General features: G+C 35.8%; 1 protein-coding gene across 5 annotated transcripts in view; it reads right to left on the reverse strand.

Moving 5' to 3' along the window:
• Nucleotides 1–233: 233 nt before the first annotated feature.
• LOC110621937 (ABC transporter A family member 1) overlaps nt 234–26,953 on the reverse strand; it is a 50,466-nt gene continuing 23,746 nt past the window's right edge. For 3 of the 5 annotated variants that reach the window (XM_021766240.2, XM_043959908.1, XM_043959909.1), the window contains 19 exons: nt 26,370–26,548; nt 16,585–16,795; nt 15,314–15,397; nt 14,617–14,658; nt 14,379–14,475; nt 13,207–13,334; nt 13,005–13,109; nt 6,833–6,979; nt 5,774–6,034; nt 5,541–5,673; nt 5,217–5,296; nt 4,998–5,105; nt 4,504–4,654; nt 4,061–4,197; nt 3,880–3,954; nt 3,440–3,743; nt 1,707–1,840; nt 553–611; nt 234–449 (listed from right to left, as the gene is read on the reverse strand). In XM_021766240.2, the coding sequence (XP_021621932.1) occupies nt 368–449; nt 553–611; nt 1,707–1,840; nt 3,440–3,743; nt 3,880–3,954; nt 4,061–4,197; nt 4,504–4,654; nt 4,998–5,105; nt 5,217–5,296; nt 5,541–5,673; nt 5,774–6,034; nt 6,833–6,979; nt 13,005–13,109; nt 13,207–13,334; nt 14,379–14,475; nt 14,617–14,658; nt 15,314–15,397; nt 16,585–16,795; nt 26,370–26,548 (2,517 nt within the window). In that variant the 3' untranslated portion in view covers nt 234–367. Of the gene's footprint in view, nt 450–552; nt 612–1,706; nt 1,841–3,439; nt 3,744–3,879; nt 3,955–4,060; nt 4,198–4,503; nt 4,655–4,997; nt 5,106–5,173; nt 5,297–5,540; nt 5,674–5,773; nt 6,035–6,832; nt 6,980–13,004; nt 13,110–13,206; nt 13,335–14,378; nt 14,476–14,616; nt 14,659–15,313; nt 15,398–16,584; nt 16,796–26,369; nt 26,549–26,953 lie in introns of those variants that run through there. The other 2 variants (XM_043959907.1, XM_021766241.2) reach the window with 2 other exon arrangements.

The raw sequence follows: 26,953 nt of genomic DNA on the forward strand, positions 1-26,953 counted from the left end.
GTAAATAATTCATATATGAAGAAAAATAGCTTTTCACAAAATCACAACCAAATTCCATTCACCTACTTTTATGTCTCAAATCATTAGATATAGCTATAGCTGGAACCATGGTTGTTAAACTTGAATCAACTCATCAGTTGGATCGATTTAATGAAAATTAATTTAACTAGCATTACATGTTTTTCACAGTAGTTCAAAATTTTAATTATGAAATTGATAAAAGAGCACATGTATGTTCAAAGAGAAAAAGGATGGTAATCACCATGTTTGATTATGCTTTGGATTTTATATTTACAGTTACAGATGAATTTTGTGTCTGTGTTTCTCTTACAAAAGTTAGCACCATCTAACCAAACTAATGCATTCCTCAAAAACTTGCTGCAAAATGATTAAAGATGGTTTCCAGAGTTGCCTGGCTGATGCTGTATTCTGCTACGCCCAGTTGATTTCTGGAGTATGATATTGCAAACATTTAGTAATCAGCATTATATAAAGCAACAAAATAGATCAAAAAGTAACTAGAACTAGACAAAAGTGTTCATGTGTATTCACCTATTTTGCTCCAGGTGTCCGAAAACATCTGCGAGCGAGAGGCCGTCTTTGTATGGTAGCTGCAATAAAATTATGGATGAGTCATCACTTTGTAAGCTGTCTATGCATACACACAAAGTTTATAATTTTGCAGAATCAGCTGTAACAATGGCAAGGGCCACTGTCAAACACAAACATAAATCTGGAGTTCTTTTAAAGCCCAAATGATGCACCAAGTTGAACTTGCTACATTTCTAACATATACTTAAATGCTAGAAATAAGGGTAGCATTCTGGCAAAATTATACGAATGAGATCAAACTATAAAAATCAAACTTGCTGACTGATAGTTATGCATTTTAACATCCAGGCGAATAAATCAATCTGAGTTTCTTTCAGCCTACATATATTGAATTCCACATCATTCAATTATCAATATAAAACACTACAAATATACAGTTCCTGAGAAAACAGAACCGAAACATTACTAAAAGATAAAAAAATTTCTTAGAATAATTAAAGGTTTTACTTGGCTGGAACTCCTGTGGTACCTTATTTTGATTTTGGCCTCTACGAACAGGAATTCAAAAGCAAAATGGTGGAATAGAGGAAGCACTTGAAAGAAAAATTCATAATCTCTTCTGATCTCCCTCATAGATTAAACTTCAGGTCATTAATTTTCGTTCTTTTCTGGTGTTTGAATTTTGGGCCAAATTCTTTAATATTACGTTACGTAGTTTGCTCCACTGTCATTACTACCTAACCATGAAACACTTCCGCAATAGATTACATGTAAAGGGAGTTTCGTAAGCTCTGCTATTCCTAAGAATTTTCTGAGTTATGATGAATTATAATTTTCTTTTTCAAAAGAACCTCTATTGAAGATTCAAATAAACCGAACAGAGGCCTCATATCAACTGTGGCAAATTCAAGGTGATCTTGTATAAGTAATGGTTCAACCGCTCTTACTTCGTAAAAGATTTTTCATACATCACAAAGATGGTCAATGCAGAATGAAGTAGAAAGCGATAATAATACAGGGATTATGTAAAATGGATTTGCGGAAATTCCATTGCACTGCATATTTCCTCCAAACACCAGAACTGAAAATTCATGGACAATTGCAAGCAAATAATATAACATGTCCAAAGTACTTTTATGCATTAAGTATTTCACCTGATATTTAACACTCAAACTGTTGCACGCTTGAAATGTAGCCCCAGGAAATGAAGACAGCACAAATGAATCAATAGCTGAGAACTTTTCTTTGGCTAACCACCACTCAGAAAATATTGGTAGTGGTATCCCACCTATAGACAAATACAAACAGTAAATTATAAATGCATAAAAATATGTTATGAAGTGCTAAAAATACACAAATATTGAAACATTTCTCAAATGTATCTATCACAGAAACAAAAGAAAGATGCAGGCTACAGATATAGCCCCACCCATTTTCAGATAGCTTTTTCGAACTTTGACTGGGTTTGGGGCAGGCTAAACTAAAATTGTGGTTTCTGGAAAGGCAGGGTCAATAGATGACGTCTGCAACTTGAGACCCAATCTGACACCAAGCTGATTTTGAAATTGTGACTATATCCTTAATTTTATGATGCAGTTACAAGAAACCCATGTTTTTATTTATTATTTATTTTGTTTTGGAACTGATAAAGCCCATGTTTTTATGCATGTATAATTTCATCTTTAAATGAAAGAAGAAATAAAAATAAAACAAAAAAGAAAAAAAGAAACAGAAAGGAAACGGGATCACTGAGCCATGTGCAGGATGGCATGGGGTCAAAGACTTCTGTGACCCAGCAGGGTAGGGGTTTGCTTATCTTGTACGGATTGGAGCAGGGATAGAGACACCAAATCCCACCCCCAAGTAGTCCCATTCTTATTTCTAACAAAGAATCTATCCAATCAAAGGGCCGGCAGAAGAATTATCATTATCGTTGTTGAAGTTTAGAATATTAGAGATAACAGGAGAACCACAAGAGAAGGATTTTGTTATGTATCGGACCTAGAATGCACTTCAGAACAAGGAAATAGGGAGAGAGAAGAGAGATAGAAATAGACAGGTCGAGAAAAGAAGCAGAAAGGAGAGAAGATTTAGAGGGAACTACAGAAGAAATAAAGATAATTCTTTGTATTGATTCAGGTACTGCTTCTATTTTCTTACTACTTATAGCTAGTCAATGCTTTTAACAGCTATAGCTATTCTTCTAAGATAGTTGTAACTGTAATACTTCTTTTCCCTCCATTTCTAATGTAGGAAACTACCAGCTAAACTCATTGAGCTACTGCTGGTCACTTGCTGCCCAACACCTTGGTCGTAACAATTTATGACCGAAGATCCAAGATGTATAATGTATCCCAATTCCCAAATTACTTTGGATCAGCTAAATGAGTATGTTTCCATAATTCAATCCAGCGTGGCAGTATGATGCACCTTTGTGAAGATCTAGACCACTACATTCGTTTTTCGTTCCACCAAGTCTCTAATTAATAAGGCACAAAAATACACAAAGATGTGTAAACTGACCTAATTTACCTCAAAAGCTAGCTCAAGAGGAGGTGTACCTATGGCCCACACAAGAAGCACATTACCTTTTCCCTTTCCCAAGCCGATGTGGAATTCAACCCCTTACGCTCAGGATCACATTGGAGCGTGACACATTTATGAGAGGCCAATTTCAGTGGGAGGCTCTAATACCATTGATAAATTTGGGTCAGGTCTAACTCGTTTCAAAAACTAAAGCTAACTCAAGGAGAGGAGTGCCTATGTCCTATATAAAGGGCATATTATGATGTGGGATTCAATATAAACAAACATGAAAGGATTTCAAAGAATGTGCAAGTTATATAATAAATAAAAAGTGCATATAAGTATATGCAAGGATAGCTACCATCTCGAACTAACTGCTCTGCCAACTGTTCACCAAAAACTCCATCAGAAACTGGTGTTGAAGATATAAGAGAACGTGCTCTTTCTTCATTGCGTAGCCAGCGTCCAATCAACATTATTGTTTCTTGGGACAAGCTGATTTCTGCCACTGAAGCATTTTCAGATGTGATGCAGTCAACTGCCCCAATGCAAACTTCGAGGTCGTCAAGTAAGCTTCTTGGATTTGAAGGAATGTTCAGAAGCCTTTCTTGAATAATTCGGCAAAGATTTTCTAGGTCTACAGAGCTAACCTCAGTAGGTTTAACCTGCAGACAGAGACCACAGTTATCCATTAGATTATGCTCAATATGCTCATGAATGTACAAAGTGGTCATTGGTAATTAATTTTCAATCTTATCTTAAATATTAAACTAGAATAAGGAATGATTAATAATTTCATACCTCTAGCTCAAGGTGATTCCCAAATCGTGTTTTCAGATGTTGGGGACTTCCAATGCATCTTAATCTGCCTCCAACCTTCAAAATAAATTAAAAAGGGAAAGCAAATGCAATGTCGACCTTTAAAATACATGAGGGAAAAGTAAATTCAATTAAAACTAGTGAAGGACAAACATGTAAGTACCATTATTCCCATACGAGTGCACAGAGCCTGAGCTTCATTCATGCTGTGGGTTGTAAGAATTACAGCAGTCTTTCCTTGTCTAGTAGATAGATGGGATATCACTTCCCACATGAATCGTTTGGCGATAGGATCCATGCCTAAAATCATTGACAATCAGCAAGGAAGCAGTTACTTGAGATAATGAAAGCAATTACATTGATGAAGACAAGATTATGCTTGTATGCACAAAATGATTTCTAAACAAACTGATGGCGAATCAAATTTTCGTTACAACAAAAAACATAAAAGCATGAAACATTTCATATGCTCCAAACTGTGAAAACAAAAATTAAAGAACACAATTTTCATGTTTGCATGAGCAGCAACTATGTTCGCTTCTTTTTTATTTTCATTTCTTTTTCTCACAAAAACTGAGGCACTAACAGACTGATCACCATGCTTACCTGTTGATGGCTCATCAAGAATTACTATTGGAGGATCTCCGATCATTGCAATTGCAACAGATAATTTTCGTTTGTTTCCCCCACTAAGGGCGAATGATGGTTTATCAGCATGCCTCATTAAGTCAAACTCCACCAACTTTTCCATGACAACCTGATCAGAGTATACACATCATAGATCAGTTATAAAGCTCTTATATCCTAAAATAATGGCAGCAAATGAGTACTTGATAGTGCAAACAACAAAAAACAAATGAGAGTATGCAAACACAAACTTTATACAAAGCGATATTTACACTGATGTATAATATTGTTCGATTAATAAATTTACTCCAAGCTATGAAGCAGAAATGGAATAAAGATTCTGGTCAAACTCTCATGAATGAAGTTCAAAGTAGGCAGACAGAGGCAGAAATTTTTAACAAATCCCAATTTAAGGGCATAAGAAGTAACAAAACATGAACAAATATATATAAACTTTTTAAATAAATGCATACATCATTCATCCTGTAATCTGCAACTCCTTTTATTCTTGCATAAAGTTCAAGATGCTCCCTGGCAGTTAAGAATTCCAAGAGAGCATCAAATTGGGGGCAATACCCAATCTGCATTTGACATATATAACACAAAATTTTAGTTAGGTAATTGCAATATAAATAAACAGATAATCTACCTTCATTCATTAAGGGAATTTAATAGAAGAGATTAAAGCATACATGCCGACGAACAGCCTTGGGATTTGAACGTATATCTTTGCCAAAAATAAAAGCAGTTCCATCAGTTGGAGATTCTTCCCCTGAAACAATTTTAATAGGAAGACCACAATCAACCATTTAGAAATTTTAAGAATCAGATTGATATAGTACAGCTTCTGTGACATAATCAATTACCACTGATTATGTTCTTTTGGTGAGCTTCTCCAATAAATTAAGCAAGTGCACTCACAAATGTGTTACAGTATATGTAGGAAAATATAGATTAGGGCATTCAAATGCCTCACGCATGCAATCATAACATCACAGTCAAGCATTGCTGCGTACCAGATAACATTGAGAGAGTTGTAGTCTTCCCAGCTCCATTTGTTCCTAAAAAGCCAAAACATTCTCCTGGTTGAACTGAGAAAGTCAATGAATGGACAGCAACTTTCATGCCATATTTTCCTCCAGGATATACCTAGAATGGGCAGCGCACGTTGCAATATTACAATAGAGCATTGGAATAGTTTAAGCATTATATAAATATAGAATTCATGAAAATCAAATATAAAAAATACCTTCTGAAGATTGCGCAAGTAAAGGATGGCATTGTCAACAGATCCTGAAAGTACTTTGTTTCTTTCTGTTTGCACATCTATATCTTCATCAAAGTCAACAGCAACAGTTTCTGATGGAAATTTTAGAAGAGGTTCTGAAAATCCTGAAGAACCATGCCAGAAATTTGTAAAATTCCTCCAGCACTGCTTGATTGTAACTGGAGTTAATTTGTGAGACGGCAATAGTTCAAGCCCAATTGTCAAGAGAAAGTAAATAATGCTCTGTCACAATTGAGGAAAATAAATTAGATAAGATCAAGTCTATTTTCATTGACCATGCATCAAAAGGAACTGCTAATATATTACAATTAAAATAAAAACTGTATGGATCGATGGAATCCATTCATAGAGCCTCAACAAGCCTCTAAAGAGATTAAGTTAAGTCGTTTTTAATATGGTAATCCAAGTTTGTTTGATTCATGGCCAAATGCTAGGCAAGCTCTCAATTTATAGTATAATGAAACTTTAGACAAGCTAAACATCTCAGCACAAGCTAAGTAATAGCTTTGTTTCTTGAGATCTCATAGAAAGTAACTTGTTAGAAATTCAACTTCTAAAACTTTATTTAGGAATGATATACTACAAAAGAAAACCCTACAAATGATTCTCGATCTAGACACCATACTGAGGGGTGAGGCAATATTTGGTTCAAACAGAAAAAGAGACCAAACCAATTTATTTTGAATTTTCGGTTCAGCTTATTAGAAATTCAGTTCGGTTTGGTTTAAAATTTAAAACAAATCGGTTCTTTTGGTTCGGTTTAGAGAAAATGAAATATAAAAACAGATATGATATCTGAATTGCATGCAGCCTAATAGTAGAAAGCTTTTCTCCAGATGCTCACATCCTGGGCTCAATTCCTAATGTCATAGGTCTCTGAAACTCCTTTGACAACCCATTCAACTAGGTTCAATCCTAAGGGTAAATTGTTTTCTTACTGAACAACTACAACTAAAGCCTCATAGAGATGTAAAATAAATAACTAACATTATAGTACAGAGAAAAGGATATGATATTGACCTCAATGCCAAGGTAACAAATGGAGGCACCAGTAACATTCCAATCAAAAACTGCATCGCTAGATTTGTCTTTCATCCCTTGTCGTAAAAGGGCCAGTGAAGCAAGTCCATCAGCAAAGCAAAATCCAGGTGATATTCTGAAGAAGTTCTGTTTATATATACATATTTATACCAGAAACGTTAGGCAAGATGACTAATCCATCTAGAATATGAAAAGTAAATTTTAGCAAAAGGAAAACTAGAACATACACAACCAAATGCAATCACATTAATTTCTCACTAAAACCAGAACTTTACTACTGAAACAGTGATGAAAAGGAGAGGGAAACAGAGACTTTGAGAGAGAGATGCTTGATGATTCCCCTCAAGCCAATTTGGGTGTATATACTACTTACAAGAATATACAATAGGAAATAAAATAAATCAATTCTCTAGCCTAATCATATTCCAATTATATCACGTAATCTAAACACCTAGCACACAATCACTAAAAATTTAGACTATTTACAGAAAATATCTCAATGCTCCCCTCAAACTGAGGCGTACATGTCATATGCTCCAAACTTGTTACAAATATACTCGATTCGTGAATCTCATAAAAAAATTTTGTGAAAATATCAGCTAGCTGATCATTTGAGTTTACAAAACTAATAGAAATGTATCCCGACTCAATCTTTTGCCTAATAAAGTGACAATCGACCTCTATATGTTTCATCCTCTCATGAAAAATTGAATTTGATGCAATATGAAGGGCAGCTTGATTATCACATATCAGCTTCATTTGGTCAATGTCGCTATACTTCAATTCCTGAAGAAATTGCTTCAACCAAATGAATTCACATATTGCCAAAACCATAGCTCGATATTCTGCTTCTGCACTTTATCTTGCAATCATCCTCTGTTTTTTACTTTTCAAGAATATAAGATTTTCTCCAATCATAATACAATATCTTAAAGTAAAACGTCTATCTAAAGGGGAACATGCCCAATCTGCATCAAAATAGCCAATAATTTGTGAATAACATTTGTCCTCATAAAATAGACCCTATCCTAGAGCTCCTTTGATATATCTAAAAATGCAGATGACTGCGTCCCAATGACTACTGTATGGGATTTGAAGAAATTGACTAACCACACTTACAGCAAAGAAAACATCTGATCGCGTGATAGTGAGATAGTTGAGCTTGACAACTAATCTTCTGTATCTAATAAGATCTTCAAGTGGCTCCCTTGTTCAAGAACAAGTTTGACAGTTGGATCCATGGGAGTATCCACATGTCTACAGTCTAACATGTCTGTTTCTTCCGATATATTCAAAACATATTTCTATAGAGAAATCACAAATAACTGTTTGACTATGCCACTTCAATTCCCAAGAAATACTTCAATTTTTCTAGATCTTTAGTTTGGAAATGATTGAACAAATATTGTTTAAGCTGAGAGATTCTATCATGATCATGTTCTGTAATGGCAGTATCATCAACATAGACCACCAAATAGATGCATCTATCACCATTATGGCGAAAAAATACGGAATGATCAGATTTACTTCGAGACATTCCAAAATTTTGAACTACAATACTGAATCGTCCAAACCATGCTCTTGTAGACTATTTTAGACCATACAAAGAGCGTCGAAGACGACATACTAAGCCTGACTCTCTCTGAGCAACAAACCCTGAAGGTTGCTCCATATAAACTTCTTCGGCAAGCTCACCATGAAGAAAGATATTTTTAATGTCCAGTTGATGAAGGGTCTAGTGATTAACTGCAGCCAATGAGGTAAGGAGACGAACAAAAGCTATTTTGGCTATTGGAAAGAAAGTATCACAGTAATCAAGTCCAAAAATTTGTGTGTAATCTTTAGCTATAAGGCGAGCTTTAAGATGATCAATTTTTCCATCAGATCCCATCTTAACTGTGTAAACCCATCGACAATCAACAGTAGACTTGCCAGGTGGTAAGGATACCAGTTCCCAGGTTCCATTGTTGTGAAGAGCAGTCTTTGCATCAATTAGATATCAAGAATACTTTTCTTTATAGTGATCTTCATGAGGTGTATGTGAAGCAACTACCAAGATTTATTGCTTAGGAGTCGGGTTGGTTTGTAGGCGTCAAAAATCTTTGTATGGATTGAAACATAGTCCTCAAGCTTGCTTGAAAGATTCAGTGAGGCAGTACAAGAGTTCGGTATGCAAAAGATTTATAAGAGTCTGAGGCTGGCCTAGATTTGTTAGTTTATGTGGATAATATTATTATCGCTAGGAGTGATTCCACAGGCAGTTCCTCCCTTAAATCTTGCCTAAAAAGCCACTTTTAAATAAAAGACTTAGGCTTGCTAAAGTATTTCTTGGATATTGAAGTTATGAGAAGTAATAGAGGTATTTTCTTGTATCAGAAAAAGTATGTTATTGATTTATTGGCAGAAATAGGAAAGTTAGGTGCTAAACCTTGTAATGCACCAATTGATGCCAAATTTACAATTGACAATAGGGGACGGTGACTTGTTTGAAGATCCTGAGAAAAATAGAAGACTTGTAGGCAAATTGAACTATCTCACAACAACTTAGCCTAACATTACAAACTCTGTTAGTATAGTAAGCCAATTCATGTCTTCCCCGACTATTACTTATTGGGAAGTTTTGAGATTTAGTGTTATCTAAAAGGAGCACCTGGGTTGGACTTGCTATATAGTAATCACGAGCATTTGGATATTGAATGCTTCTTAGATGCAAACTGGGCACGATTTAACATTGATAGAAGATCAACTACAGAATAATGTGTCTTTATTGCAGGCAATTTGGTGTCTTGGAAGAGAAAGAAGCAAAATGTAATTTCTCGATCCAGTGCAGAATCAAAATATAGGGCTATGACGCAATCAGTGTGTGAAATAATGTGAATACTTCAATTAATTGATGAAGTTGGCATCAAAACGTCACTGCCTGTGAAACTATGCATGGTGTAATAATCAAGTTGCTCTTCACATTGCTTCTCATCCTCTGTTTCATTAGCAAACAAAAAATATAGAAGTTGAGTCACTTTGTTCGTGAAAAATTCAATAGAAGCTCATCTCAACTGAACACATCAAAACTAGGGAGTAATTAGAAGACATTTTCACTAAAGCTCTTAATAGAGCTCCGATTGACTACATTTGTAACAAGTTGGACATGATTAATATCTATACTCCAACTTGATGGGGAGTCTTAGAGAAATCAAATGTAAATATATTATATATACCTTTTCTTGTTAGATAGCTCGACTCTAGGATTGATTTTAGGGCTTGATTCTAGGGATTTTAATTGGATTTTACATTCTTTTTTAGTGAGAGAATATGTATATAAATATGAATTATTTCTCCATGTGAATATACATCAAATGATTATTTTTTATAATAAATAAGATTGTTGTGTTATAAGACAAAGAACCTATATAATTATGTAAAAGAAAAAAAAAAGATGGCCGCAGTTATTGGTACAGGCATCACAAAAAGAAAATAAGAGAAAAATTGAGATTTATAAATCTAGGATGGAACAATAGCTACGCTTTCAAATGTGAGAGAAATCCCTAGCAAAATTTATCATTTTTGTTGTGCTATCACAGCCATCCAACCTCCCCATCCCCGAAATGAATAGCAAAGCAGTTCTTGAGAAGTCAACAAATTAGTAGATATTTACATCTAAAATCACTCAGATCCCTCTCATTCATAAATTCTTCATGAGTTGGCAAGTTCAACTTCTTACATAGACCAAATATGAACTCAACTATGCTTAAACCTAACAAGATTGAATATGATGATACATTTCTCCATTACGATCAACTTTATTGAATCCCACATCGGTTGTGGAAAGGGGTAATGTGCCCCTTATATAGGCTATAGGCACTCCTCCCCTTAAACTAGCTTTTGGAGTATGTTAGGTCTGACCCAAATTTAATATGGTATTAGAGCCTCCCCTTCGATGTTGGGCCTCCTATAAAATATATCACGCACCAATAAAATTCTGGGCGTGAGGGAGTATTGAATCCCACATCGGTTATGAAAAGGGGTAATGTGTCCCTTATATGGGTTATAGGCACTCCTCCCCTTGAACTAGCTTTTGAGGTGAGTTAGACATGGCCCAAATTTAATAAACTTAAAGCCACTTTTTTCAGTACGGCCAGTGATGCTTAATCCTCATGACTATTTCAGCCTATGCCATCTTCAATCCTTCTCCCGTTTGCTTCAATCATAACTTGGAGAAACTTCCATACTTGTGCATCCTAGAATATTTATTAAGAAATCTGATGGACCTGGTCCAATGTAACTGTGAATATTAGGCTAAAATGAGCTTGATGGGCTTTAGCGATAGGTGGCCTCCTCCAAAATGACTTTAGGCATTTTTGGCCCCACTTCAATTTATAAACCCTTCCTTTCTCTCCTCATTTATCGATACTGGATTTGCTTACCCCCATTCTGCTTCTTCTTTTCTATTCTCCAACACTCTCCCTCAAGTCCAACTGGTCCAGCCCAGTTGTGATATGCCTTTCATATTGTCATCCTAGACTTGTATTTTTTGAATCTCAGTGGCCGCAGGTCTCCCTCTCAATTTTTGCCTAGGCTTGAAATTTTCTTCAATCTCAAAAGCCATAGGGCTTCAACATTTTGACTGCAACTTCCTCATTAAGCCTTCATTCTTGGACATCAGGTCTAGGGCCTCAATCTTCAACATGCATTGGTCTTCCTTACTAAGTTTTCATCTTTGGACTTGAGGTCTTGGACCACAGGTCTTGAATATCCTTGCTAAGTCTGGCCCGTAATTGCTGGCCCAACCACCAAGAAATTTCTTAGACCTTCGATTTTCATGGGTCGTGAGACAATTATTGGGCTATGATACCATGTTAAGAAATCTAATGGACCAAGTCCAATGTAAATATGGCATGCTAGGCTAAAATGAGCTTGATGGGCTTCAGTGATAGGTGGCCTTCTCCAAGTTTGGCCCCACTTCAATTTATAGACACTTCCTTTCTCTTCTCATTTGAAGATGTGGGATTTGCTTACCCACTTTCTTCTTATTTTTCTTTCCTATTCTCCAACAATATTTGCTATTTACATCATTTTTATCCACAATGGAAACTGTTAAACAATCATACAACCTCCAAATAATTTTAGTTGTGTTGAGACTATTTGAAACCTTGATTACTTAAAGCTTATTCTGAAATCTTTCACTCTTAACGCGCCCTTTTCGCCAACATTCTAGCCTAGGTATTTCGGCAGCTAGATTGACATACATGTTATACAACACTAAGCACTAACATGTGACAGACGTCAAACAAAAGACACATATGGCAAACTTGGAAGTGCAAAAAGTTGAAGTAAGACAAAAAGCCACATAAATTAGAACTGTATGTTAAACACTTAAATTATATGAAAGTCTTGAGTTAATAGATGGAAGGTATGTGATTAAATTCTAGTTTATGTTTATTCTAAGAAACCTTTTATAATGTGTCATTTCACCTTCTAGAAAATACATTCATTCCTTATATGATCATTTATAGGACCTTCATATCCTTTCAGCATCTTAATTTTTCACTTATTTTGTCAAAATGATTTTATTATATGTACCACGTTGTTGCTAACAATGAACAATATTCACAATAACAAGTAACAACGCTAAATTAAAGGAAAAGCGGAGGATTATGAGGTATTCTCACATATATAAATAATTTTTTTCAATTAACAAACATTTGCTAAGCAACTTCAAAATGGAAGAGAAAGAAAGTGACAAAATTAAATGTGTATATTCCTAGTGCAGGAGGTGAAAGCTTTAAACCATAGCACCACGACCGTACCACCCTCCTTTTAAATTTCATATTGTATGAAATTTAAATAATGTCAAGGATTTTTTTCCCTCCCAAGTTAACAAGTATATATTAAGCAACTTCCACAATGGAAGATGATGGAAGTAGAGAAATACTACTTTCTCACTGATTTTTCCTAATCCTAGCAAATACACCTTTATGGTATAAATAATTAGCAGGATGCTTGGTTCAAGTTTTGGAGAAGAAATGGACTGCTATATATATATATATATATATACCTACTTAGACATCAGATATTTCATTGGTTAGAAATTATGACCATTACAAATAAAGTAGTTCCTTGACAAAAAAAAGGACAGCATCAAGAAGAAATAAACCTTGAGAAAGTTATTTGCACTTGTTGTTGTCTCTATAAGCCCCATGATGAATGAGATAACCATAAGAATCAGTCCAGTGAAGAAGTGAACCAGCAGAACCACATTCTGCAGATATAGTAATTAGGAAGAAAAATTTGCAATTTGGTACAGCCTAGTGACTTGGAAGTAAGGAGAACACAGGGAGAAAGGAATATTGAGCTACCTGAGCCATTGTGTGATCAGAAAACATGAATGTAAGGCAGTATGTTGAAGATGCAATTGCTAGTCCATACTCCAAAAATATCAGAATTGTTGGCAAGAAACAATCCCTTCCAATAAACTGATCCAAACCTGCAGGCCCAAATTAACTTCTCAAGGTTAAAACACCCAAAAGGATATGTGTGTATATGCATCAAATGTGAAATTCTGTAAATCAGGTACAATTTGTGACAGCAAAGAGACAGGATGGATATTTATGCAGAACCAATTCCTCCTTGTTTGTGATGGGTCAAATTGTCACTATTAAGCAGGAGGAAAAACTTGCAAAGGTTTCAGGATGATCCAATTCAATTTTGAGCACCGCCACCCATGCAAAAGATTTGGAACCTACACGCAAAGAAAAGTTTTGTATGCAAAAGATATGGCACAAATGATTATGCAGAGGAATTAGCTTTGAAAGCTACAACGATGTGTAATAATAACAATGCTTTTGCATATTTGATTGAGAAAAAAGCTAGAATATTTCCCAGTCAGTCATAAATTTCCAGTCATTATTATGGCTTCTATGTCAAGGTCTTTAATAAGGATGTCTTAAAAAATCCAATATTCAGGTTTATTAATTTACTGTTCATGAATTCTTTGTTTGAATCACAGGAGGGACCTTCTCCATTATATTATATTTTTTTTCTTCCATAGCTCATCCACTACTATACTCCCAGTAACTTCCTAAAATTAATTCTGCTTCACGATATCACTGCAAACTAGAATAATGGAATGTGTTGGCCTATAATTAAGAACCCACAAAGCCCATTAGGATGACAAACTTCTAAAACATCAACCAATATGTCAAAAGTCATTGCTTAAGAAAAATGATTGAGCTTGAGGAAATCAGAACCGGAGTTTAAATTCCACAGGACATTCTTTTGAATATAAACAAACCACAACAGAATATAGATTCATCTTGCATAGGTCAATAAGCTAAGAAACAGCCGAGACACTTGAGAAATCAATTTGAAATTCTATATGACACCATGTTCATCAAATGCATTTTTGGAAGGAAAAACAATAATACTCTAGCATTAAAAATAAGATATCTAAATTCTATATAATCAATATATTCATCAAACCCCCTAAAATAACGGAACTATTAGCATGTTGCTAACATTTAAAACTTACCAAATATGTAAAAAAGAACTATTGCAAAAAATGAAGGAAATAAGAAGCTGATGAAGTCCCAAATGTATGTAGAAGCCCAATATGAAAGTACTGAAACCTGAGAACACCATGACATTGTTAATCATTACTTTTCAAAGTTACAAGAGAGAGAGAGAGGGAGGGAGAGAGATTTTCAAGGTTATGACAAAATAAAGGCTAAGAAGCTAATTTGGCCTTAAAGATTACAGAGCAATCATACCCCACTAATCAACTGCTGGTGCTTAGCCTTCACTTCACGTTCCTGGATGAAATGGAATATAGATAATATGAGATAACATCCATAGAAAAATGAAAATACTCAATTTATCCAGTCCCTTATGAGATCATTAGATGCCAGGCAAAGAGCAAAATGACACTTATGAAACAAGCAAATACTTTATGAATTGGCCTTGCTGAAAGGTAGAGCAGTAAAACAATGAAGATGAGGTAACACTGGAAAAATGTATAAGAGCAGTAAAACAATGGAAAAATAATGCAACAGGACAGAAGGAACATGGTTCCATCAAGATTCGTTTACAGCCAATGTCCTGTGTACTCTCTATGACAATCTCTTTGAAACAAAACTCATATACAGACCCATGGAGATGCACATACCTGATACCTACAGTTGTACACAGTGCTATTGTTAACAGAGCTAACATGCTAGGAGAACAAAACGAATAGGAATAATAATGGAAATTTTTTTAAAAAAAATCTACATTCAAAAAAACCTATTTATATTACCTCTACTTCCAGAGATAAATGTTACATAATATGACGCTGCTTAAACTGTCATAATCGTCTTGCTACTAAAGTTACCACATGCTCTTTGAGTAGTGGGTATTAGGTGTATGATAATAATCCATTAAGAAAACCACCTACAATAACTAATTCAGAGTAACATTCATAAACAGTACCTTCACGATGGCAACAGCAAATGAAGCAGGAATAAATGAGAAGGCGATATTAACAATAACAGCAGCAGAGAAGGCATCCAAGTCCTACACAATACAAATGATAATTCAAGAAGTAAATTCACAAGTTGTCTGAATGAACTAGCAAAATATTCACAAATAAATATGTCAGAGGCAATGCCAAATCAAGATGCACATATCATTTTATACAATGTTACATTTAGTAGAGTCCATCCATAACATAATATGAGATGCTAATATGCTGGTAAAGCAGGCAAACAGATGAGCATGCATGTCAGACAGCATTCCTTTCAGGGTATTAAAAATCTGCAACACATAACAAGCATCTAATGATGAAACAAAAGACATAGGCACTACAGTCCTTTTACAAAAGGTAAGTCTAATTTCATGTGGTATGCCATTTGTTAGCAGCATGCTTCACAATACTCTCCAGAATGATCTTGTCCCATATTCCCAAAGAATGAATACAGGAGATTTCTAGATTGAAGAAACAATTTCCTTGGAGCCTGTCACCTCCTAATGTCAACCCACCCCTTCCCCACATATCCATGAGCGCATGAGAACATAAACTGTGATGTGGATCATCCAAGGAGGTGAGATCCCATATAGACCCAACTATCTATTCACTCATGGGATCCGGCTGATTAGAGGGGCCACAATGACTCTTTTCTTCTCAAAAAAATCCAATTGTTTGTCATTGTATGGACAACAATTTCTCAAGCTAAGATTTAATCCTCAATTGGAAAATAAGGAGGAGCAACTAACACGTATCGTTATTACAACTAAAACTATCTTTATATTAATATTTTAATACCCAAATGGGCTCAAATTGACTAGCGTATAAATTGTTTACACTACAGAATATGTGCTCCAAAAAAAATTTTGATTTGAATGTTTTTCATAAGAATAGGTATTTCACCAGTTCTAATCGAATGTAGAGTCAATAACCTATCAATTAAAGTAAATATATCAATTTCTGCCTGATAACTATCTTCAGTAAGAACTGAGAATTATTGACTTGAGAATTTAACCAGCAACTGGTCAGTCTATCCTTTTGCTATTATTCTGTCCAATCTTATGATTTTACCTTTTACTACTAAGTATCTCAAATTGCATAAGCTTATGGATGTTATTTCCAATACTATATATTTTTAAATTGCATATAAAAGAGTAACAATAAGGCTCAATCTTGGCTTCTAAAGTAACCTGTTTGTGTAAAATGCTTGAGAACAGAACATGGAAGGGAAACATACATGTCGTTGCAAGTGCTGGCTTTTTGTCATCGGCAGAGGGTGATTGCGTGTTCTGATTGTCATATTTTGGTCACCAGTAGCAAGCCTAAGAATTGCTGCATTCATTACATTGATATAAGTTGGAGCAGCATGCTGACAAGAACTATTATGCAAAACAGTATATCCCAAGCTTCCATCATCATACTGATCATCCATCACAACTGCTCCATACCTGCAAAAGGATCAATATCAGATGGAACAGAACCCTGGATATTATTTTTTTGGTCGAAACCCTGGATAATATATTAACAAGTTCAAAATGATAACATGTAGTTCCAGATGCTTCCCTCGGAAAAAAGTGCAACGTCCAGAAATTGGCCCTATCCTAACCTAACAGCCTAATATAGGATAAAAATCAGTTTCATCCAACAAAAAAGGCATGTAAAGTAACCAGAAAGCCATTCAACTACCACATTCAACAAGAATAATTACATGCATTGGACTTTGATGTAAGAAAACTAAAGCTTATGTACTATTAGTCTATTAGTTTGACAATAATTATGACAAATAAGTCTAGTTAGACATAGCCACCAGTTTAGGTGGTTTCCTGGAACGAGGGACCTAGGACTGGAGAAAATACGATCCTCCGGCGTGGTTCAAGTTTGGTCCAGTACCGTTTTGATCCAACAGTTGAAATTTTTAACACTTCTCTTATTTTTTTTTTCTAAAGCTGGTTTAGGATGGGAGAGAAAATTGATCAATTCAAGCCAGTCCAGGGATAGACCAGTCTGGTTCTAGGTCTGAACCAGGCTGTGGCCAAGTCTAAGGCTAGTGACCATATACAACTATGCCAAGTGACATTCCAATTTGGACTCAGAAACAAAATATTCTTCTAACAAATTGACAGTAGTTCACAATCAAGATGCAAGCAGTGTTTGAAGATTTAGCAGTGAATGTGAGTTCATAAAAATGTCAACCCACTCAATGATGACACACAATAGTTGAGTAAGCAACCATGGCTGTACAATTTACTAGGGAAAGCACAATAAATCACCATGCACAAAACTAACAAAAGCATTTGGTGACACTACAAGTATATCTATATGTCAATGGGATTATGTTAAGTTCCCTAGTTAAGGATTGTGTCATGGGTCCGCGGGTAAGAGAACTGCCTTCAGCTATGACCTTGCCTTTATTACGATTCCCTCCTGTATAATTTGAATTTGAGATGAATTTTTTATTTTATTCTGCTTAAATTGATCTTTACAAGATTTATACATAAAGAATCTACTTAAATTAAGAATATTTACAATAAAAATAAAATCTCTTAAATCAAACCTAATTAAGATCTCAAAGATTTAAATCCTCCTAATTAAGAATCTTGTATGTTGGTCAATACTCCACTCAAGTTGGTGCATAGATATCACACGTGCCCTCAAGTTGGTGCATAGATATCATATATGCCCAACTTGCAAACCAAAGTATGATAGGTCTTGTTGCTGAGCCTTTGGTAAACACATTAGCTAGCTGTTCATCGAAAGTCACATGATCTAACCTCAAGACACCATTTATTAACTTCTCTTTAATGAAGTGTCGATCAATCTCTATGTGCTTTGTTCAGTCATGTTGAACCGAATTGTGAGCTATACTGATGGCAGCTTTGTTGTCACAGTACAAGAGGAATTTATCCCTCTCCAATAATTTTAATTCCTCCAACAATCTCTGCAACCATAAGAGTCCACGAACACCTTGTGCCATCGCTCCATATTCTGCTTCAGCACTTGATCGAGCAACAATACTTTGCTTTTTGCTTCTACAAGTGACAAGACTTCCTCCCACAAGTGTGCAATAATCACTAGTTGACCTTCTATCATAAAGAGATCCAGCCCAATCTACATTTGTGAATGAATGTATGTGAAGATGACCGTGTTTAGAAAATAGGAGACCTTTTCCAAGAGCAGACTTTAAGTCTCGCAAAATGCGAAAAACAGCTTGTATGTGAGACTCATGAGGATCATACATAAACTGACTGACTAAACTGACTACATATGCTATGTCTGGTCGAGTATGTGCAAGATAAATCAATCTGCCTACCAACCTCTGATATCTGCCTATATCCGTTGATTCACTAATCCCTGCTTGTAGCTTGTGATTGCCCTCAATGGGAGTTTCTGCTGATTTGCAACCTAGCATATCAGTTTTTTCTGAAAAATTCAGAATATATTCTCTGACAAATGAAGATTCCCTTCTTTGACCTGACAATCTCAATTCCCAGAAAATATTACAATTTTCCTACATCTTTAATTTCAAACTCCTGAGCGAAAAGCTTTTTCAGCCGAGTCATTTCTTCAGAGTCATCCCTTGTCATTACTATGTCATCAACATAAACTATAAGGAGAGTAATTTTACCCTTGTGATGTTTGATAAATAGGATATAGTCAGCATCGCTCTATTGATAGTCAAAGAAAATCATAACTTTACTGAATCAATCGAACCAAGCTCTGAATGACTGTTTTTACCCATACAAAGCCTTCTTTAGCCTGCACAATTTTCCTTGTTTTTTTTTTCATCAGCAAATCTAGGAGGGATTTCCATATATACTTCCTCCTCCAAGTCTCCAAGGAGGAATGCATTTTTCACATGAAATTATTGGAGATCCCAATCAAGGTTGACATCGCAAGATAGCAATATTCTAATTGAGTTCATTTTGGCAACAGAGGCGAATGTCTCCTAGTAATCCACTCCATAGGTTTAAATGTATCCCTTAGCCATTAGTCTAACCTTGAATCTTTCAATTGATCCATCTGCTTTGTGTTTCATAGTGAACACCCATTTGCAACCAACAAATTTCTTCTCAAGTGGGAGAGTGACAAACTCTGAGGTCTCATTTTTTACCTGTGCTTTCATCTTTTCAATCATTGCTTCTTTCCACATAGAATCTGCAAGAGCTTCTTTCCACTTAGAATCTGCAAGAGCTTCCTTCCAATCTTGTGGAATAGATACAGAGGAAATAGATAAAGCAAAAGCTCTATAGGATGGAGACAAAGAATCATAAGAGAGAAAGTTAAAAATAGAGTGTTTTGTGCAAGATCTAACTCCTTTTCTTTGAGCAATTAGTTTATTTAGATCATCGAAGACTCAAGGTTTAGGATGACTCACCAGATGGAGAAGAGGAAGATTCATGACACTGAGTAGGCTGCACAATGGCTTTTTTTTGTTTATGTTTTGTCTCTTATTGAGTATCTCCTTAAATTTAGTTTATCCAAATGCCCAACTTGGTCACCAATAGTCTCCTGATCACCAATAGTCTCTCCCTGTATAGTAGTCTCCACTACAGTAAAACGTTTTAGAGTTATAAGAATAGGAATCACCTCTTCTCTCTCATTGACCTCATTGTCCTCCCTTGAAGAGGTGATGGCTAATACTGAAGTAAGATTCAGTGTCTGTAAATGTAACATCCATACTGACAGTATTTTCTAAATGGAGGGTGGTAACACTCGTAACCCTTCTGTGTGGGAGAGTACCCAACAAACACACATTTAATAGCCCTCGGATCGAGCTTCCCACCTGTCCTAGTATGAACAAAACACGTGCATCCAAACACCTTTGGTGGAACAATATAAGCATTTTTCCCTTGTAACACCTCTAAATGGCTTTTAAAGGCAAGAGCTTTGAGAAGCATTCTAGTAATGAGATAAACTGCAGCTAAGACTGCATCTCTCCAATAGGTTTTTGGAAGGCTCATGTTGAAAATGAAAGATCGGACTACTTCCAATAGGTGTCTATTCTTTCTTTTAGCAACACCATTTTAAGCACTAATGTAAGGACAACTAGTTTGATGCAATATCCCATTAGACTCCAGATAAGCAGAAAAACGGTCATCCACGTACTCTATACCATTATCAGTTCTCAAAACTTTTATCTTAGCATCAAATTGAGTACAAATCACCTTGTGAAAAGATTGAAAGCAAGAAACCACACCACTCTTTGCCTTTATCAAATAAACCCAAATCATCGAGCACAACAATTAATAAAAGTAACAAACCAACGATTACCAGATAGTGAGACCGTATGAGTAGATCCCCAAATGTCAAAATGGATGGTCATAAAAGGGATCATACTCCTATTATTACCGGAGGGATAAGAGGTTCTTGTATATTTAGCATACTCACAAGTATCACAAACTAAAGAATCACACTGAGCCTTGGAAAATAAATCAAGATAAAATTTCTCTAACACGGATAATTGTTGATGCCACTATACGATTTCCTAGTTGACATCCTGATTTTTTCCAAAACAAGCTTTAGGTGAATTCAAACTCAGATTCCCTTCCAACATATATAAGCCATCGTGTTTGTTGTCTACCATTGCCTATCATCTTCTCAGTTTGAAGGTCCTGAATAACACAATGATTAGAAAAAAAAAATTCAATTTTACAATTAAGTACTTTGGTGAGAACACTAACAGATAAAAGATTATCACGAAAACAAAAAAAAATGAAAAACAGAGGATAGCTTGATATTTGGAGTACAAACAATAGAACCGGCTCCAGATATAGGAGTGGAAGAATATCTGCAATTCTGACAGTGTCTTTTTGTAGATATAGAAAGTAATTAAGGAAGCCTTCAGAGGAGTCTGTCATATGTCTATTTGCACCAAAATCAACAATCTATGAAGCAAAATCAATAATCTACGGAGCATAATCAAGAGATGAAACAAAAGTATTATCAAAAGTACTTAAATAACCCACACAAGTCACTGCCATTTCAAAAAACCCCACCCTTTTTCTATCAAAAAACAGTGCAAAATTATTGTTAAGAAAGAATTAATGTTCACCGACGAAAAAGGCACAGGTTCAACAGAACAGAAGCGCGACTTGAAGGCGAGTCTGCTGAAAAGGATCACTGCCGGAAAAACCATCGAAGTACCAATGGAATTAGTAGATCAAGAGACAGAATTCCTAAGTGGCAATATTAGCCGCCAAAGCCAAACCCAAAGCTACTAAGGGTAATCACCTTACCAGAGTACCAAACCTCAAAACATCACCCAAGGCTGCAATACCCAAGCCGAATCAACGCCAGAAGAGGAGACGAAGCTGCCGGATCTCGTCGGAAAAGGACACGCGCCAGGGCGTGGCGTGGGAGTGGAGAGAGAGGAAGGCGCATGTGGGCTATGCGCTTCGTACGGTCGCCCGAATAGGACAGGAGGCCGATCTCAGGCCGCGATTTTGATTGGTAGGGGTGGTGACACAAACAACTCACCCTAAACAGGTGATCTAGAGACGGCAGATTTGAGACTCAAGAAGCTATCAGAAAAAAGAAAAATTTAAACCAACAGACCGGAGCTGCAGGCAGATCTGAGAACTAGACTCTAATACCATGTAGAATTGGAGAGGAATTTTTAATTCTATTTTGATTAAATTGATCTTTACAAAGTGTGAGTATTTATACACAAAAAATCAACCTAAATTAGAAATACTTACTGAAATCGATGATGAAAAGAAGAAGAAAGCAGAAGTTTTGAGAGAAAATACTTGATTATTCCTCTCAAGCCAATTGAGGTATATATACTACTTACAAGAGTACATACTAGGTAAGAAAATAAATTAATTCCTTAATTATAGTCTAATCATATCCCAATCATATCACATAATAATATCCCTAATTATCACTACAATTCTAGGCTATTCACAGAAAGAATCTCAACACTTACAATAAAAATAAAATGCCTTAAATCAAGCCTAATTAGAATGCTAAAGATTTGAGAGCCCTCCTCTTCGGGTGGAGGGCTAACGAAGGAGTATGAGAGCTCAATGGAGGGAGCTCGGATACCTCAGAGCTCATTAGAACAAAGCTCTAGATATTGAAAGAATTTGGCAAATAGTTTTTGCTTATTTTATTCATTAGTAGTAACCCCTTTTTATAGTAAGGCTTACAATGCAGATAACTAATAAGATACAAGCAGAGTTTAATTTGAATTTGGTCACTTATCTAGCTGATAAAATAAAGATAAAATCTAATCTAACTACTTAATGAATTGAGATAAAAATAAATCTCTTAATTTGAAAAGATAAACTTCTACTACTCATAGACTTCTAATTCTGTTTGGAGCGCTTGTTGTAGTGCTTACTGCTTACCCACAAATGCATCCATAATAGATTAATTGGTAGAATATTACTGGCAGAATATCTGCCATTATTAGCCGAACATTCTGACAGAATATCTAGCATTTAAACCAGCAAAATTTGTGGGATTGTACAACTTTAATTATGTAATTATGTTATTATCTCCATAATTAGGATAAACCAGCGGTAGAATAGCATTTGTAGTAATTTAGCTAATTTTTAGGGCTGAAAATCAGCATTGTATTACACTATTTATATCAGAATTCTCCAGTAGAAGAGAACACAATTTTGACCTACATTTTTTTCAAACTTTGACATAGTATCAAAGCGGGTTACGATCTAAGTCTAGCCCAACCAGAAATTCTTAGCCTCTTGTCTCTTTTGTCTCCAATCTGTCCTCCTTCGGTCCAAGTTCCTGTTTTTTTTTTGTCCCTTTTTGCAATTCATTCCTTGTTCAGTCTTTGTTCTTTGTGAATTTTTTTCCTCAGCCTTATGTCTACTGAAAAGTATGATGTCTTCTTGGTTTGTCTTAATCGCAAGAACTATTCAGCATGGGCATTCAAGTTCCAGATCCGTGTCAAAGGGAAGGACCTTTGGGGTCATGTTAATGGTAGCAATCATGCCCCTCACAAAGAGATATAGAAAGACGAATATGCCAAGTGGGAAGTCATGCTCAAGTCATGGCATGGATCACAGGCTCGGTTGATCCCTATTAAATTTGGGCCAGGCCTAACTCACCCCAAAAGCTAACTCAAGGGGGAGGAGTGCCTATGGCCATATAAGGGGCACATTACCACTTTCCACAACCAATGTGAGATTCAACACACCCCTCACGCCCAAAATTTTTACTGGTGCGACACATTTATGGGAGGCCCAACATCGGATGGGGAGGCTCTGATATCATGTTAAATTTGGGCCAGGCCTAACTCATCCCAAAAGCTAGCTCAAGGAGGAGGAGTGCCTATGGCCCATATAAGGGGCACAATACCCCTTTCCACAACCGATGTGGGATTCAACAATCCCAATCTTGTCCTCAATCTTAGACCATTCAACACTGCTGCAAAGATGTGGAACTACCTGAAGAAAATCTATAGCCAGAACAACACTGCTCGAAGGTTTCAGCTTGAACATGAAATCGGCATTTTTCAACAGGATAGTCAACTCCATTTCTGACTTCAATTCTCATTTCATGGATCTTTGGGCTGAATACAAAGACATTGTCTATGCAAATTCGTCATCTGATGGTCTTACTTCAGTGCAAACAGTTCATGAAGCTACTAAGTGAGATCAATTTCTTATGAAATTGAGATCTGATTTTGAAGGTATTCGGTCCAATCTCATGAATCTCCTGCACCCTCCTTGGATGTATGCCTCAATGAACTTCTTCATGAAGAAGAGCGTCTTCTTACTCAAACAGCCATGGAACAACAAAAATCCACCTCTCTTCCAGTGGCATATGCTGTCCAAGGCAAGCCTAGAGACGAGACAGGAGTGTTGTTCAATGTTTCTGCTGCAAAGGTTTTGGTCATTTTGCTTCAAACTGTACTAAAAAGTATTGCAATTACTGCAAAAAAGACGGCCATATCATTAAAGAATGCCCAATTCGACCACCCAAGAAAAATGCTACAGCCTTTACTGCTTCTGTCGATTTTTCTGCTGCTCCTATTTCTGTGGATACAGAAAATGCACAACAAAATGCTCCTACTCCTGTTCAAACTTTGACCCCTGAAATTGTTCAACAAATGATAATTTCAGTATTCTATGCTTTAGGACTCTCAGGTAAACCTTTTCCTACCTCTTCCCCTTGGTATTTTGTCTCCGCCGCATCCAATCATATAACAACAGTGCTGAAACTCTTACAAATGTCACCAAATATTCTAAAAATCTCAAAATTCATACTGCTGATGGAAACCATTTACCTATCATAACAATTGGTTATATTTTTTTCCTCTTTAACTAATATCTTTGTTTCACCTGGTCTTTATTTCTGTTGGTCAGTTAGTTGACAATGATCGCCAAGTTGAATTCTCAAAATCTGGTTGTCTTGTGCAGGATCAACAATCAGTGATGACGATCGCGAAGGGGCCTAAAGTTGGACATCTTTTCCCTCTTTCTCCCAAAAGAAAAATCAAAATCATAAAAAATTAAAACGGAAATCAAATGAAAATTAGAGAATAATCGAATCGAACCAAACCAAATCGATTTAATTCAGTTCAATTCGAATAACTAAAATTAAAGATACAGCATGCATGCTTCATCCCTTTCCCTTCTTCCCCAATTCTACGGCCAAATCAATTGTAAAATCACTCAAAACTCAATAGTTTCATCAACAAAATTTTCAATTCTAAAAACAAAACAACTAATTACAACTATAATTACAAATACAAAATCGTCGCAAGGAGAGCTATAGATGGCACAACACTGACGGCGTGATAGAGTAGCATCGACGATGACGGCAAAAAAAAGTAGCACCGGCGATGACAGCAATGACGTCAAGATCCAGAGCGAAGGCGAGACAAAGCAGCACTAGCGATGATGTCGATGACGGCGAGATCTAGAGCAAAGGCGAGATAGAGTAGTACGGGCGATGACATCGAGATCCAAAGCAAAGGCGAGATAGAGCAAGCGAGATAGAGCTGCAACGGCGATGACAGCAATGATGACGAGATCCAGAGCAAAGGCGAGACTGGGAGTGGCATTAGCGACAAGATTGAGAGTAGCATTTGGGTCTTTGAAGCATTTGGGTCCACTGAAGAAGGAGGAGGAGGAGAAAAAGAAGAAGAGGATTGGGACGGAGAGATAGCGAGATGCATAGATTTGGAAGTGGAAAATAGTGTTTGGTTGAGTTTTTTTACTTAAAGGGCATTTTGGTCCTCTTCATAAAAATTAACAGCAAGTTAAGTCTAATTCTAATGGTAGGGACTAATTTGTAGTTTTTTTTTTAAAATGTGAAGGATTAAATTGTAGATTTTTAAAGTTTCAGGGATTAAAATAGACATTTCATTAAATCAAAGGGACTAAATTGCAATTTACCCTAAAATAAAATACTATACCTATTTAGGAATACAATAGGAATAATTTTCCACATCACTCCCCCTTAAGTTGGACAATATTTTCAACATCTCATATCGCTTTGTGAGTGAGTGAATAAAGAAAAACCAAATTAGGTGAAACGGCATTCATCCTAGTTCTCAAATAATTGCATCTTGAATTGGAGTTGCAGAAGAGGTTTTATTGCTGATAATTGGAAGAATGAAACAAAAATGGTATGGAGTTGTAAAAGAGGGAAATTTTGGGTTTTCAAAATTCTCTCTCATTTGACTATCTTTTTTAAGGGAAAATATGTTAAAATTGGATGGAATGACTAAATTGTTAATGGAGGCAAAATCCAAGGATGTATTGATGAGTTTTTTTCAAAATGCATGGATTAACTTGTAAATAATAGCACAACCTGGGACTAAATCTTAAATCTCTCGTATACAAACGGAGGATCCAACTATTCATCATTTCTGATGAGGGAGAAAAAGAGACATGGATTTAGAGGAAGCAAATTAGCAAAAGCACCAAAACTATGAAGTAGACAGAATTAAAAATGATTCACAAGATGTTGTATTTCCACATGTAGTTTCGAGAATGCAAACTTTTGAGAGAATCAAGTGATTCAGCATTCTAGTTAACATACCTCGACTGATAAGATTCATTGAAGCTAGACATTAAGAATTCACTCATTGAAAGTAAGACTGGTCCCAAAGTTGGCCCAGCTGCTTTGATGGCATCAGCCAATGCCCCCTTTGAATCAGGGAATTTATACACACTCTTCTTAAAGCTTTGAATCCAACCACCTTTAATGTATTCTACAACCTGCAGATTCGTAATATTTATTGTTGTTAAAAGAATATTTGCAATCACAAAATAATCAGAACATGAAGTTTAACTTGTTCAGAAATTTGCCTACTCCATGAATTCTTAATATAGAAAAATAAAACAACTAATTAATCACACCAAAAATCCTTGAACCCAATTACATACAATGTTATTCACCTTACCAAGGACACATTTAACATTGAGGTTGGGAGGCTAAAAGACACCTTTTAGAAAAGCACCATTTTAGATGCTAGTTAAAAAGGAGGTTTAATTATTTTGTAGTTCTTATGAGTTATGCTCAAAGCATGTCAGATTTAACATTAAACTAATTTTTTATCTCTTGTAACTAACACAGTTAAAGAGGGTATTTTTCTCAACGTCAGCTCTAACAACAATGCGAAA

This window comes from Manihot esculenta, chromosome 9 (assembly GCF_001659605.2).
Source record: "Manihot esculenta cultivar AM560-2 chromosome 9, M.esculenta_v8, whole genome shotgun sequence".
Lineage (NCBI taxonomy): Eukaryota > Viridiplantae > Streptophyta > Magnoliopsida > Malpighiales > Euphorbiaceae > Manihot > Manihot esculenta.